This window comes from Xenopus laevis, chromosome 8L (assembly GCF_017654675.1).
Source record: "Xenopus laevis strain J_2021 chromosome 8L, Xenopus_laevis_v10.1, whole genome shotgun sequence".
In the NCBI taxonomy this organism is placed as follows: domain Eukaryota; kingdom Metazoa; phylum Chordata; class Amphibia; order Anura; family Pipidae; genus Xenopus; species Xenopus laevis.
This window is the reverse complement of record NC_054385.1, coordinates 119,357,030-119,373,039: the sequence shown is the minus strand read 5'-3', so window position 1 is coordinate 119,373,039 and position 16,010 is coordinate 119,357,030. Positions and strand designations below refer to the sequence as shown.

Here is a 16,010-nt window from a genome sequence, read left to right as displayed (position 1 = left end):
TCCCAGATAGAGCACCTAGTAAATTGTTAAACAGAACCTGAATTTGTCTTAAAAGTGGACCTTACTATGTGCATGGGGGCATCATTGTGATCAAATAGAAAAGGGCCTACCCCAAAGTGTTGCCATGGAATAATAAGGAGGTATTGTCAGTAGCACTGAGAGGATTAGATTTGTTTTCGCTGGAACCAGAGGCCCTAGGCCAAACCATGGAACAGCCCCAGGCCATTATTTCTCCCCCACTGAAATTAACACCCCAAATTATGTGTTCAGGCAAGTAGTGGCCCCCCTGGAATCCACCAAATCCAGACTTGTCCGTCAGATAGAACTCCATCAGAGGGAAGCCATTCCCACTGGTGGACATAACAATGGCGGTGAGTTTATACCCATGTCTGTTGGAATTTCCTGTGGTAATGTTACACTAGTGTTTGTGTGACTAGTCACCCATAAACCTCCATGTTAACTCCAACTAGTGGCTCTTCTGCTAATGTTTCAAGTTTGGAACTGGCTTCACAATACCAAGCACATACCTCCCAACATTTTGGAAGTAAAAAGAGGGACAAAAAATTTTTTCCCGCATGTAGCGCAGCAATTTTTTGGCCACACTCCCTAATTATCATGTTTGTTTTACAAAATTTGGCAGGTTATGAAAGTTTGAAAATATTTCTCCTTATCTAATATAAGATAAGGAGTTTTTGTGTCTCAAAATTGTTACAAAGTAACTTATTTGCACCTGTTAGCTGTTATGGGCTCTCTGCTAAAAGCCAATTAAGTGAGAAACTTTATTTCTGGCTGTTCAGTGCAGAGAAAAGAGGGACTTTCCAGTACAAATGAGGGACTGCTGGTTGAGCTGTCAAAAGCGGGACTATCCCTCCGAAAAAGGGACAGTTGGGAGGTATGCAAGCAGCAAATGGTGACAGGAACAATTCACCACAGAACAAAACTGGGTAAATACATTTACTATATTTAGTTTTTCATGTAACTGTTCCCTTAATTCCTTGCAGCACTTATTGTCAGCAGAGATGCTTTAGAAGCTTTTATTTTATTCCCCAACCAAAAGGCAACGAGCAGAGACGGGCAATTGGTGCCCCTGGCTTGTGATAACGTCGAGAGAAACCCGACCGCTGCTTCGTTGTGACAATTGTCTCTATATATAGTGCGGCTGGTATGGGGGCGCGGCTGGTATGGGGGCGGGGCTGGGGAGGAGCATATCCGCTCATTCGAGCGCGACTTTTGAAAACATGATTGACTCACGAGATGCAGAAGAGATATGAACGTCACGCTTGTGTGTCAGGTGAGTAGAAATAAAATAGGGTTAATGCTGGCATTGGGAAGCTACATTCTACGTATAGAGAAGGGGGAGCCGCGCTGGTGCTGCAGCTACGCGAACAGCAATAAATGATTTGTATTGTCCGACATGTTGATCGGTACAGCGGCGCAGCGCCACGAAGCCCGACCGCTACCGACTGAGAAGCTATAGCAATGCTCGGCTTACTTTAAAAATGCAAAGGTTACGTGCGCGCGCGGCGCCCCCCTGCGTATATAAACTGGTAGGGTCCTCGGTTTGCAGCGTCTGTGTTGTTGCCCGTAGCAACCAATCGGAAGGCTTGATGTTTGAAAACGGTCATCTGATTGATTGCTATGTTCCCCATTGTCAACAACTCCGCTTTGTCTGCTGATGGAACAGTTAAGTGTAATGAAGCCGTTTATCCAAGTATTTCTTCTTTTGCACCACTATTATCTCTCTGTCTCTTGTTCCTGTCATGTTTTTTCCATCCTCCACACTTTCCTCTTTATCCCCTTTCCACCCGGCCGGTATTTTACCGGCCTAGCCGGTAAAACACCTGCCAAGCCCGGGGCCGGTATTACAAATTTACCGGCAATGTAGCTGCCGGTAAATTTGTAATACAATCAAAAGGAGCCCTCGGCCTGCCCCTAATCCCCTGCAACTTACCTTTTTTTTTTTTGCCTCTTCTAGCGTCCGCGGGTCTCCGTCGCGTGGCCCCGCCCTTTTTGACGTCACGACCGCCCCTTTTGAGGCCCTGCCCCCAGCAGCCGGTAACATTTTTTTTATAAAAGGTGGCAACCCTACGTGTAAGGGGAATTTCTTGACACAGACCCCAAACATAAAAAGGTCGGAACACCAATTCTTAAAAAAATGAAACTTCTTTATTTTTCTGATACATTACTGGCAGTCATATACAAATTCCAACAGACTTTTCAATTGCCGTTTCCACTTTAACCTTTCAATTGCTTTCCGACCTGGTAGTCTGTGCGTTACTACCCAGCGTTTACAATAGGGTTACACTTTACTCACAATCTGCTGGTCCTCCTTGGTCTGGCTCGGTGATCCGGTGCACCACTACACCCCTTCACCATTCCACCAGTCCCCCCGCTTCGATCATCCGGCACTCGACCAGTGCCCCTTGACCACTCCGGCGGGTACCAGCTACCTGGACTTGAAGTCTTCTACTTCCACCCTCTCTTGCCTAACAACCTCACCACTATTACCCTATCTTGGGAATTATTCCCCGGATCCTAATCCGACTACACTCCTTGTCGGGGCAAAAGACTACCCATACTAACTTCCCTATCTCAGACACCTCTTCCTTACAATAGCACGTGATTTGATCAAGTTTTTTAAAATAATATTTAAAGGAGAAGTTAACCCTATTGGCGCAAAACCACCCTCCCTCCTTCCCCCCCCCCCCCCCCGGGCTACCTCCCTCCCCGGCAAATGCCCCTAACTTGTTAGTCAACCCTCCGGGTTTAGGGGTTTTGTGCCATAAGGGTTTCCTTCCCCTTTAATTTTTTTTTTTTTAAGCATGTTTAAAGGAACAGTAACATCAAAAAATAAGTTTTAAAGTAATTTTTAAAAAATGTAGTGTTTAGGGTTGCCACTTTTGCTGGGGCCTAAACCCGAACAAAGGGGGTGGGGCGGATAGCATTGGGGGTGGAGCAGTGGTGACATAAGAGGCAGACACATTGAAGAGGGTGGAGTTATGACGCTAGGGTGGGGTTATTGCATCACTAAAGGCCCCCATACACGGGCCGATAAAAGCGGTAGACAGATAGAGTCGGCAGCTTATTGACCCGTATGCAGTCTCGCGATCCGACCACCCGTATGGCCTCCATTCTGATCCGATCGTTGGGCCCTAGGGCCCATGATCGGATCAGCCGATGTTGCCCACTTCAGTGTGGGCATATCGGGGAGAGATCCGCTCATTTGGCAACATCACCAAACAAGCGTATCTCCCTGTGTATGGCCACCTTTAGACCCAACTAGCTGGCTTTCCATCTCAATGTTGTAAAGCAGACAGAAAGTTTTGATGTCCAGTTCAAAACCACACTGGTGGCAACCCTATCTCTTATCTATATTCTGCCCAATTCTTCAATTACAGATATGGCATCTATTATACAGAAATCAGCTATCCAAAAAACAGAAATGCTAATTTAGAAAAACAGTTTCTTATTTTTGATTGATTTGCTGTTTTGGTCTTTTTTTTTGTTTCTGTAATAAGACATTAACCTCACTTGATAATTTATTGGCCAGATTAGTGTTCGGTTTTCACAAGGCTGAAAACCGAACTGAAATTGGAGACCCGAACAGGCCTTCGATAAACCGAACTGTTTGGGTTAAAAACCGAACAGGGGGAAACCCTAGTAGTGCTGCCCTGCACTTGTAAAACTGATGTTTGCTTCAGAAACACTACTATAGTTCATATAAATAAGCTGCTGTGTAGCAATGGGGGCATTCAAAGAAGAAAAGGCTCAGGTTACACAGCAGATAAGCTCTGTAGAACATAATGGTGTTATCCATTATTTTTTCTGTCATATAGATTTTTTTTTTCAATTTCCACCATTGCTACCCAGCATCTTGTTTATATGAACTATAATTGTGTTTCTGAAGCAAACACATCAGTTTTACCAGTGCAGGGCAACACTACAAGATATTTTCATTACTTTAAATTCTTGGTGTTAATGTTCCTTTAAAATTTATAAATTTGTGAGAGTATGAAGCCTGGGGTATTGTGCTTGGGATTTTCTGCATTATCATCGGCATTCCCTTAACCAGTGACCAACATTATGACTCCGGACAACACACAGACACCATAAAAAACACATTTATTTGCAGTAATGGCACAAGACTAAATGGCTTCCAATTAACTTCAAACAGTAGTACATCACAGCACATCTTACTTATGACTTGTATATTTAATGGTAAGAAAACATGAACATTTGCAAGTATGAACCTCATACATGGGAACCCAATATCCAGAAAGCTAAGCATTTCCCTGACCCGCACCCAATTCTTAACCCGCCATGCTGCCGCCTGCACCCGCGCTTCTGGGGTTCTTTTATAATCCTGCGCCGCCGGTGACGTCAAAAAAAGGGGCGGGGCGAGCAGACGCGAGACTATAAAACCGGAACCCGCATGCCGGCATTTGAAGGTGGCGAGGAGCAGTGCGAGGTTGACCCGAACCTGCCGGTATCGGGTCGGCCCGCACATCACTACTAAGCATCACAGGAAGGCCATCTCCTATAGAGTCAAATTACATTTAAAAAAAACAAAACAATGATTTCTTTTTCTTTCTCTGTAATATTACAGTAACATAGTACTTTGCCGTTGATGATAACTAAACCCTCATCCAGAAAATTCCAGGTCCCAAGCAATTTTTTTTTTTTTTTTTATGGGGAGGACCATATTATCCAAATTGCTTGGGACCTGGGATTTTCTGGATGAGGGTTTAGTAATCATCAACTGAAAAGTACTATGTTTCTGTAATATTACAGAGAAAGAAAAATAAATCATTTTTTTTTTTTTTTTTGTCTTATTGGCTTCTGTAGAAACTGCTCTATTTCTTTATTTTACCTTTGTTTTTTGTTTTTTATCGGGAGGACAATATTATCCAAAGGTAAAATAAAGAAATAGAGCCAATAAGAGTATATTACAAATACAGCTCACTATCCTACCGGTTTTTGTGGAGATTATTCTATAAGAGGTGGGGGCAGGAGCATAGCAAGAAAAAATGCAGGGTGATGTATTATATTTATATCAACATGTTGTACTTTGGCTGTTTGTGTACAGGAACACTGGACTCATACAAAACTGCCGTCACTGGAAAGCACCAAATATAATAATAAAAGGAGAACCACTGTTTTATAAAGAAGTACTTGCTCTTACACGTATCTCTGAATCCCATAGCTGTGTCTATTCCAGACATGGATAACCCTCCAAAGCCAATCGCTCTGCTCTTCGGTAAGAGACCGGGATGGGTATATCTACTGCCCTCATGACTTTACACTCCAAAAGGTATCAATGGAGATTCACAGTCTCTAAGGACAATGACATATTTGTGTAGTTTACGTAAAACTGCGGCAAACTCTGCAGGTTATATAATAAAAATGCCTTGCAACTCAAAATATACCATGTATATTACATTGGTGTGTGTGTGAAGGGAGGACCTTGGCAGTCTTTTTTTGGTTTTCTCATGATAGTACCTTACTCCATACACATACAGGCAAGGTAATTGGCACCCGATAAAACTCCCTTTAGTCTGTGTAAAATTGATAGAAACAGGGCCACCATCGGCAATCATGGGGCCCCATATTACTAACGTAGATGGGTGCTCCCATCCATAGAACCCTAAAAGTAATTTTGATTAATGGCTAATGTCAGGCCAGACTCGTACAGGGCTCTCTGACTATCACTGTACCCCCTACTGTAATTTATAAGGATATTAAAATCCTGAGGATTTGTTTGACCATATAAAGGCATAAGACTGCAGGCTGAGTTATACAGGGAACTCTGAGTATCACTCATGTATTATAAGGGATAATGTACCCCCTACTGTAAATGATAAGGATATTAGAAGTCACTGAGGGGTTCTGTGACCATATAAAGGCACAAGGCTGCAGGCTGAGTTATACAGGGAACTCTGAGTATCACTCATGTATTATAAGGGATAATGTACCCCCTACTGTAAATGATAAGGATATTAGAAGTCACTGAGGGGTTGTTCTGTGACCATATAAAGGCACAAGGCTGCAGGCTGAGTTATACAGGGAACTCTGAGTATCACTCATGTATTATAAGGGATAATGTACCCCCTACTGTAAATGATAAGGATATTAGAAGTCACTGAGGGGTTGTTCTGTGACCATATAAAGGCACAAGTCTGCAGGCTGAGTTATCTCCAGGAACCAGTTATGCACAATATCAAGAGTGGGAGTGACTACTGCTTTGTAATGTTGCCCACTTTATGCTTCTGACAGAGCAGAGATACACACATTACTCCGTTTTTTGAAACATGGAATACGCTGTATTTTCTAAATATTTATTTTCTTATATTTTTGCTAATGTATATCTGCATTTTGTGTTGCAGTTTTCCTGTGGACTCCCATATGTGGTTCTGTTAAAAGCAACACACTGCAGGTGGCTGTATCCTCAGACATCGAGCTCTGCGGTCTCACATGTGCCCAGTATGGGATTTATACCCTCGATCGACTGCCTGACGTCCCCATTCTGGATTTCGCTTGTGCAGATGCTTCTTATAAGATATACGGTGCCTACAGAGAGCGGCTACTCCTGAATGTCTCCTCCGGCTGCTGCACCATTAGAGCTGCGCAGAAAAATGACAGGAGCGAATATGAACTGAAATTCATGGGAATGGATAAGAAACTAAGGCTGGTTCAGCGTACACAGTGTTGGATTATGGGTAAGATAATTGTGTGCGGAATATATGGAATCGAATCGCCTATAGGGGTAAAAAAAATAGCTGCATATCTGGGGTTGGCTATACGTATTAAATTCCTTGCAGGATTAATAATAAATTACACTGATTCTATGGAATATGGCACACACAGCAGCTACTCAGAGGTGATCAAAATACCCAGGTTTGCTTCATATGAGTAAAGATGTTCATTTTGACCACAGAATGATCATTATAAACTTCTTACAGCTTGTTGAAATGTTGCAGTCAAAATACTTGCTCGCTTACTGCTTGTGATTCATCAACATGGTGTGATCTTTCATTGTAAAGTGTGTGTGTTCCTCACCTTTACCCTCCTCAGAGCCAGTCTCTGTGACCAACATAACAACCAACCGCAGTGGAGAGAATGTGAGTCTGAGAGTTTCCTACAGTGGGGAAGAGACCACAGTTCTGTGGACATGGAACGGAGGAGCCCTGCCTGAGAGACACCAGCTGAGTGACAGTAACAAGACTCTCACTGTACCCAGTACTGACACTGGCACATTCACTGTCCTTGTCTCCAACCCAGTCAGTCACACCAGCACTCACTATAACCTCACACTCCCAGGTAAGTGACAGTAACAAGACTCTCACTGTACCCAGTACTGACACTGGCACATTCACTGTCCTTGTCTCCAACCCAGTCAGTCACACCAGCACTCACTATAACCTCACACTCCCAGGTAAGTGACAGTAACAAGACTCTCACTGTACCCAGTACTGACACTGATGCTACTTGGCTGATTATTAAATTCTGATGCTAATTGCACTGGTTTCTGTGCTGCCATGTAGTAATTATCTGTATTAATTACTAATCAGCCTTATATTGTGACAATTCTATTCTATGTGTACTGTATATTGTGAGTGGGTCCCTAAGCTCAGTAAGTGACAGCAGCACAGAGCATGTGCAGTGAATCAGCAGAAAAGAAGATGGGGAGCTACTGGGGCATCTTTGGAGACACGGATCTTTACTGCTAAAGGGCTGTGGTTGCCTTGGGCTGGTACAGAAGCACAACACATAATGTACAACATTTCTAGCTACTTCTTTAGTTAAACTTTAATTCGCCTTTTATGCCTGCCATAGGTGGCCCCAATTCTGGCCGCGGCTCCTGACACACACCAATATGTGTGTGTAACAGACAAATGACACACAGTTTAGGGGCAGATGGGGGGAATGCCAGTGTGCTGCTCCCTGCCTGCTAATTGCTCCATTTTTGTTTTTTTGCACACTGCTTCGTGCATTGTAAATGTGGTGTAGTATGCTCCTGCTCATGTAATACAAGTGTAGTATCCAGTTTTTACAGACATAAGCATTTTATCCCTTTAAGCAAATGAGGTGAGCACGGGAGGTTCCTCGTTTATATTACATGTGCAGCTTATGGGTGCTGGTGCTGTGTAAATAAAGAATAGTCAGACATGTCTTTCTTTTGTTTTAGATGCAGAATTTGCCTCTCGATCTCACGCTGTGGCAGCCGCCATGATTATAGCTGCTGTGTCTTTGGCTTTTGCCGCTGCTATTTTTATTTGTTGCCAAACTGCAAGAACAAGTGGGCCAGGAGGGACAATCATACATACAACATGAACACTTCAAGGGATGTTTTCATATTGAAATAAATGTCAATAAGATGATACAGCCTGCCATTTAGGAACCACCAAACTGATTAGATTTTGACTGTTTCCTAAATTATTCTGGGCTCGACATACAACCTAATGCAGGTAAAAATTTCAGACTTGTCATATCCTAACACTTGGGTAATAGTCAGGACCAGCAGGTCACATATACAATCAGATTTATGAGAGTGTATGGCCAGATCTCAGGAATATATATAGATATATATAATAAACAAAAGCCATGAATATCTTGTAAATTATATCCTTATTAACGGTGAGTTCTGATGTAATTTCTGTCACATGACTTACTAAAACGTGTGTATTATAATAAATAAAGTACCCCCAGTTGCAAAATATGAGGATATTAGAAGTTACCTGGGAGTTCCATGACCTGTATAAAAACACTCGGCCTTTGGCCTCGTACTTTTATATGGTCATAAAACTCCTCGGTAACTTATAATATCCTTATATTTTACAAGAGGGGGTACTTTATTCACTATATATACAGTATATATTCTCAGGAGAATGGCACACCACTTCTATATTATACCCAGGAGCAGGATAAAACTTCATACGGCATTCAAAAAGACCAGCAGGTTGTGAGACAGGTCCCAGAGTGGATGGAAACATCACTTTAGCTGTAGACGCTCACATAAATATAATGGTTTTGTTTTTCACAAAAATCCCAGAGTTGCTGGTCTCTTTGAATGAGATATGTATATATTTATGTTTGCGTGTGTATGTATATATTTATGTGTGCGTGTGTATGTATATATTTATGTGTGCGTGTGTATGTATATATTTATTTAATAATAAACTTCTTTATTTCCTATTCATCAGTATTGCTTTCCATAAACATTAACGCTGAAAATAAATACACACACACTAAAATGAGACTGTATTTTTAAATAAACATTTTTATTTGATATAAGCATTGCCACCGGATTCAGAGTATATCTGTTACACAAATAAACACTTCTCCAGAGAATTCTCTCACATCCCCACATACAACAGTGTTCTTCTCACAAAACCACCAGGACCCCTGTCTGATGGAAGTGCACTAGTAAAGTGCCATTAGCTGTTGAGGGGCCTTGTCTTCCCTCTGCTTCTCTGTGGAGTCCAGTAAACAAGCTTCCCCAAGCGGTCTCACTACAACCATACCTCTCAACATTTTGGAAATAAAAAGAGGGACAAAAAAGTTGGATAACTTTTCCCAAGGGACCTGTTATCTTATATTGTTACAATTACTTATTTGCTTATCTTGAAATTGTTACAAAAGTATCTTATTTGCTGCTGTGGCTGTTCTGGGCTCTCTGCCAAAAGCCAATTAAGTTAGAAACTTTGTTTCTTTTTCTGGCTGTTCAGTGCAGAGGATCCCACTCACTTACTCCTGATCAGTTCAATCCCACTCACTTACTCCTGATCAGTTCAATCCCACTCACTTACTCCTGATCAGTTCAATCCCTAACTGGCACGCACTCACCCAGGGATTTTACCCCAAACACCCACTCCTTGTTGGGACAACAGGCTGTCCTTGCTGGCTATCTTGGCTATATCTTACTCCTAGATTGAGCTGATACTAGTCTCTTAACTCACTTCCCAGCCCTAAAGAATAGAGTCTCCACCCTGGTCTGGCCCTCATGGTCTTCAGTTTTGCCTGCTTGATGTTCTTGGGCCAAAGAGGAAGGGCCTAGCTTGTGCACTTCCTTATAGAAGTTCCTATTTTGGAATTCCCCTACAGGGCAAACTAAAGGGTTGGTGCCATCTGCTGGCTGAACAGAATGTTGCCCAACTATTTACATTTAAAAAATTAAATATATTTTACCTCCCTACACACACACAGAGTGTTGCCGCACTAGCAGGTTAATAGCAAGGCTATGCAAACTCACTGAACCGTTATGTCCCATGTGGGCCCCCCCTCAAGTCACTGACTAACTCAGAGTTAGAGAGCTGAAAAGCAGGTAATGTTCTGGCTATTATGTTACACATCCAGTCACTCCAGCCTTTATACATTACATTTTTGCCTAACTAACTATATTAGAAACATTTTTTATTTTGCACAGTTTATCAATTTACCCAGTTTTTAATTTTACACGGAAGTGTTCCTTTCAGCAAGCAGCAGGCCAATATCACAATCATATAGGCTCAGTTACTAAAGGGGAAAAAGCACCCCCTATTTATCTCTTAATCTTTAACTGTATTTTGTATTTACTATTGTAATGCCCCTGTTTGTTCTATTAATCTACTGCTCTGCTGTCCGGTGCTGCACACATAAGCACAGTCTGCTATATGTATGCAGATTTGGAACACCTCTGTGGTGGTTGTGAGCAAATCGCCACTTTGGAGGCTCGAGTTAAAGCACTAGAGCAACAAATTGCAACACTGCGGTCGATTGACAATCTTGAAAGGAGTCTTTTGCTCACTGAGCAGGACCTAGCGGGTCAGATAGTTTGGGGGAACAGAACAGGAGCAGGATGTTGAGGCAGCTAGCTGGGTGACAGTTAGAAAATCTATGGTGGGCAAAAGGAAAATGGAGGCTGATCCGGAGCTTATACAGCTCAACAAATTTGCCAGATTGTGTGAAGAAGATGGGAGTATGAACTCTGGATTGGCAATTCTAGATGGGGCTGATCTCTCTAACAGCCGGGAGACCAGTTTCTCTAGTAGTGGTGGGGAGGAGAGTAGAGTCAGGCCTAAGCAGATTGTGGTTGTAGGGGACTCAATTATTAGGAAAGTGGATAGGGTAATCTGTCGTCCAGATCGCTACAACAGAACAGTTTGCTGTCTACCTGGTGCCAGGGTTCGGCATGTGGTTGATCGGATAGACAAATTATTGGGTGGGGCTGAGCATGACCCAGCTGTCTTGGTGCATATCGGTACTAATGACAAAATAAATGGTAGATGGAAGAGCTTAAAGAATGATTTCAGGGATCTAGGCTCTAAGATCAAGGAAAGGTCTTCCAATGTCATCTTTTCTGAAATTTTGCCTGTGCCACGTGCAAGTTTAGGAAGACAGCGGGAGCTAAATGCGTGGCTCAAGTCTTGGTGTAGGAAGGAAGGGTTTGGGTTCCTAGAGCTGTATGCTATAAACCACCTCGTATAAGTGTCGAGTATGAAGCCCAGCTACTCTTGCAGATACAAGCGGCTTCACAGCTGGGTCATGTTGTTGCTATGGGTGACTTCAATTATCCAGACATTGACTGGGGTAATGGGGTTGCTAAGACACACAAAGCTAGTAGGTTTGTTAATATGCTGAATGACAACTTTTTATTCCAGCTCGTTCAAGAACCTACTAGGAATAACTCTCTTTTGGACCTTGTAATAACTAACAATACTGAACTCATCTCTAACATTTGTGTGGGTGAGCATTTAGGGAATAGTGATCATAACATGGTCTCCTTTGAGATTCTGTTGCAGAAGCAATTCTATAAGGGAGTAACTAAAACACTAAATTTCAGACGTGCAAACTTTGACAGTATAAGGGCATCTCTGCAACATATTTAGCGGGTAATGCTTTTCACAGGGTTAAACACGGAACAGAAATGGGGAAAAAAAATGCTGCTTAATAAATATACTTGTCAGTATATTCCACTTGTAAGCAAGGAACGTCGTTGCAAAGCAAAACCTTTTTGGTTCAATAGAAGTGTTGGTGTTGAGGTGGGTAAGAAAAGACCTGCTTTTAAGGCTTTCAAGTTAGCTGGTACAGCCGAAACATTTATAAGGTACAAGGAGGCCAATAAATCATGCAAACAATCTATAAGAGAAGCTAAAATTGCTATAGAAAAGGATATTGCAGCAAGCAGTAAAAAGAATCCAAAATTATTTTTTAAATATGTTAATAGTAAAAAAATGAAGCAGGAAGGGGTGGGACCTTTAATATCAGAGGGGGGTCAGCTGGTTGATGAAAACAAAAAAAAAGCGCAGATTCTGAACTCATATTTTTCATCTGCTACACAAATGAGGAACCAGTTAATGAAGGTTTCCTTCTTATTAGTCCTCTCCCTTGAAGCAATAAATCATTGGGTTAAAGGGGTGGTTCACCTTTATTATCTTTTAGCATATTATAGAATGGCCAGTTCTAAAAAAGTTTTCAATTGGTCTTCATTATTTAATTTTTTATAGTTTCTGAATGTTAACTCAAAGGTAAACATCCCCTTTAACAAAATGCTAAAAAAATTGCCCCGTGTGACAGTACCCCCTAAAGGGAGTTTTAAGGAATCATTTATAAGCGCAATTGCGCTTCAGCACTTTTCCCCACAGTCAGTTGTGCGTTAAATCCCATTCATTAAAGGTCAAAATGTGCTTTTTGCACTTCCATATAGTTGCACTTGATGCCACTCAGTATTTCTTGCCTTCCATTGCTGCTGTGCTTCTTGATGCAGGGGAACCCACGAGCTACCACCACCTGACCAGGCAGTAGCTCCAGAATTCCCTTTGCACCCAGAGTTAATAGGCACCCACACTCCAAACAGCAGAAATGATGTGAGGTGGACTACTGTGCAACTGCATCCAATTCGCGACAAACTGCACATGCAGTTTTGTTCATTTTGGCGATTCGGGTGCAATTGCATCAACCACAATACCCCCCATTCTACGGGAAAATACTGCATTGTGAGAAGAAGAAATTCCAAGAAAAAAAAAACATTTCTCACTGTACTTGTGAACATAAATGACCCCTCTAGTCCCAACTATAGAATAAAAACCAGATACAAATCAGACGGCACATGTAATAAGCAATGGTGACCACTTGATGTCAGCACAACAGCACTGATAATTGACAAGGCATGATTATGGAAAACCAACAGAGAGAATAACTTAAACTTTATAACTTTTTGTGAGCAAACTTATCACCATATATTAGAGTTGTGCATCGGGGCGAGTACCCGCAGAATACCCGCAAAGTGGTTGGATTTCGGGCAAAAAGTCCCCGATTCCTTGGCCATGCGGGCAGTCCACGGGTAACCCGGCTGGGTACCCTCCCAACCTTGTGGTTCTTCCAGTTTTTAAATTTTTTGGGAAGATTCAGCACCAGAGTGACGTCACTTCCGTGCAAATGTGGCACTTCACAGTTCCTTCCGGTTTCGCGTGTCCCCCAGGTTGGAAGGTTAGTGGCCTATTGTGGGTCAGGTACCAGGAACATGCGGGTCCAATTGCAGGTATGGGTTGGGTTTCAAAAAATCGACCGGGCAGGACTCTTAAGTTATTTTACATGTGGGGGCTGGACTTGTGCAGAACAGTATAATACAAACATTTTACCACCACATATACCAGTCTAAATATGAAGAGGGATATCTGGAGAAGACAACACATTCTTTCATGTGCTGGTGCAATTTTTCCAGGAGCAACTGCCTGGAGAAAAAAAACTCCACGTTTGGATACACTGAGCAGGGTGCCTAGAATAGCGGCACCCCTAGTAATTGTGTAATATCTATATGGGTACAGTAATAATACACAGAATACCTAAAAGATGTATTGTGGTTTGCTAGTTTCCAACATTTATGAAGTTTGGATATTGTTGCTTGTCAGGAGTGCTCTGCCTTATTTCTATGGCTATATAGTGACACGTGCAGTGCCATTGTGCCGCATTTCAGAGTAAAGATTCAAAATAAAAAGAAGCCACAGATCCAGCCTCAATATCCGAATATAGGTTCTACTCCTGAGTGTTCCTGGGTGATCCATAATTCTCTACTGATCAAATCCTGGATTTTGAGCATCTTGCTTTGATCCCGACTATGTTGATTGCTGCCTGCCCTTGACTTATTGCCCAGAAAGCAGCTTCTTTCTTGGTTCTGACGCGAACCTTACAAATGCCATCAGGCCTTAACATTGCTACAGCACATACACAAGTCACATGGGCATATTAGCCATCACTTTGCTGCTGTTGGAAGTTGCCAGGGCCGCTCCGGCCATGAGGCAAGGTGAGAATCTTGCCTCAGGCGGCACGGAGCGGCCAGTTACCAGGGGCGGCAAAAAGCCGCCTCTGATAACTTTAAGAGCCGAATTTCCGTTTTTTAAAACGGAAATTCGGCTCTTCTAGCGCAGCGAGCGCAATAGCGCTCACTGCACTAACGATGCGGCCCCTCCTCCACCCACTCCGACGCTGGTAGTTAGAAGAGCGGAGCAGCAGCAAGCAGCCCCTGAAACGTGCCTGGAAGTTGCATAAAGAATTCTTACACTGATACTGGCCATACACTACCCCAGCTCAACACAGTTTGTCATTTTCTCCCCAGTGATGTCACATTGTGCCCAGAAGTAATAAATGCTAAGTCTGCACACTCGGAAAAATGTATTAGAAACATCACGAGGTTCCATAAACCATCGTGTTTCAATCCCTTGGTTAGGGGTCTTCATCAGGTCTAAATGACAATCGGAATCTTTTTATGTTTTCTAGGAACAAGATGCTTTTGGGAATGCGCACAGAAGGGTCTCTTCTAAGTAACTTTATTCTTTCATTTCTCATGGATTTTAGTAGAAATGTAACTTTTGGTGACCAGCGACCAAATACAGAAGCCATAAATACAGCGCTCTCCAGGGTACCTTTAAAAGCTGTGCATTTGAAGCATAAACTCACCACACATAACAAATTAAAAACACATAATACCTTTAGCATCAATAGAATCTATAGTGGGAACTCCCAACGCACGCTAAATACTAATTGTCACACCAGCACCCAAGCTTTTTTTTTTTTATATATGTAGAAAACAGGTAAGTTTATATTAACTTATCTTAACTGTAATTTAAACTTTGTGTTCATATTTCCAGTCCAGACATTCACAATCAAATGATGTCCAGATAATGTGCAGTAGCTAGTAATTGTGCATGTTGTGTCTCAGTATGTGGGAGTTGTAGTTTCACCCAATTAAGTCCAAGGACACAATTCCAACTGGACCCTCAAACACTTGCTTTCCATGCAGTTCCAACAAATGATATATAAACAAATTAGCAAAGTTCATATGTTGCTTTGTATTCATTGACCATTGTGTGGTCTGGCAGTGCTACATAGATCAAATAAGGGGGATTGTACCAGTTGCACGACCCTGATGCCTGTTCCACTTGCTTCTGTCCCAACTGATGCTCATGCCAATGAATATGTAAAAGAGTTGTGGAAATAAACCGGCACCAAAAACCGCAGAAGCTGTGCTGCAAGGTTAATTCACCTTGAATAAACCTTGCAGCACAGCTTCTGCGTTTTTGGAGCCTGTTTATTTCCACAACTCTTTTACATATTCAGTGCTACATAGATGACATCTTTTATCATGTGCAGGGGTGACATGGGGTCCCTATCGTGGTTTCACAAAGAGATATGTGGTATACATCCTGACATATCATTCACTGTGACTATGAACTGTGACTATCTTAATTTTTTTTTTTTTTAAATTGTTACGTTTTTGGATGTTAAGATAATCAAGGCGACCAATAGCATACAAACTATTATTTACCAAACCTACTGATAGAAATCAGTTGCGAATACGTTGTGGGAGTGTTGGTCTGAACCCAACTGACCTGAGGGTAAACCCACGGGTCCTACTGGTTTCAGGCCGGCCAGCGCATTACTACCAGGAGCATAAAGAATGTAAAAAGTTGGACATATATTGCTTTCCAATACATTACAATTTTGTAATGAATAGATCATGTTCAATTTCTTGGTAC

At 42.2% G+C, this 16,010-nt stretch overlaps 1 protein-coding gene across 3 annotated transcripts; it reads left to right on the top strand.

Annotated features, from left to right (window-relative positions):
* Positions 1-1,207: 1,207 nt before the first annotated feature.
* LOC108699358 lies at positions 1,208-8,669 on the top strand. 3 transcript variants are annotated; one of them, XM_018231375.2, is made up of 6 exons: positions 1,208-1,291; positions 5,087-5,260; positions 6,381-6,716; positions 7,072-7,206; positions 7,322-7,432; positions 8,186-8,669. In XM_018231375.2, the coding sequence occupies exons 2-6, from the start codon at positions 5,221-5,223 to the stop codon at positions 8,329-8,331; spliced, it is 768 nt and encodes a 255-aa protein (XP_018086864.1). In that variant the 5' UTR covers positions 1,208-1,291; positions 5,087-5,220; the 3' UTR covers positions 8,332-8,669. The 3 variants fall into 3 exon arrangements, with proteins under 3 accessions (XP_018086864.1, XP_018086869.1, XP_041429432.1); XM_041573498.1 differs by lacking the exon at positions 1,208-1,291 and adding an exon at positions 1,595-1,683 and having other exon boundaries at positions 5,087-5,257; positions 6,384-6,716; positions 8,186-8,668; XM_018231380.2 differs by lacking the exon at positions 5,087-5,260 and having other exon boundaries at positions 1,240-1,291; positions 6,384-6,716.
* The last annotated feature ends 7,341 nt before the right edge of the window (positions 8,670-16,010 follow it).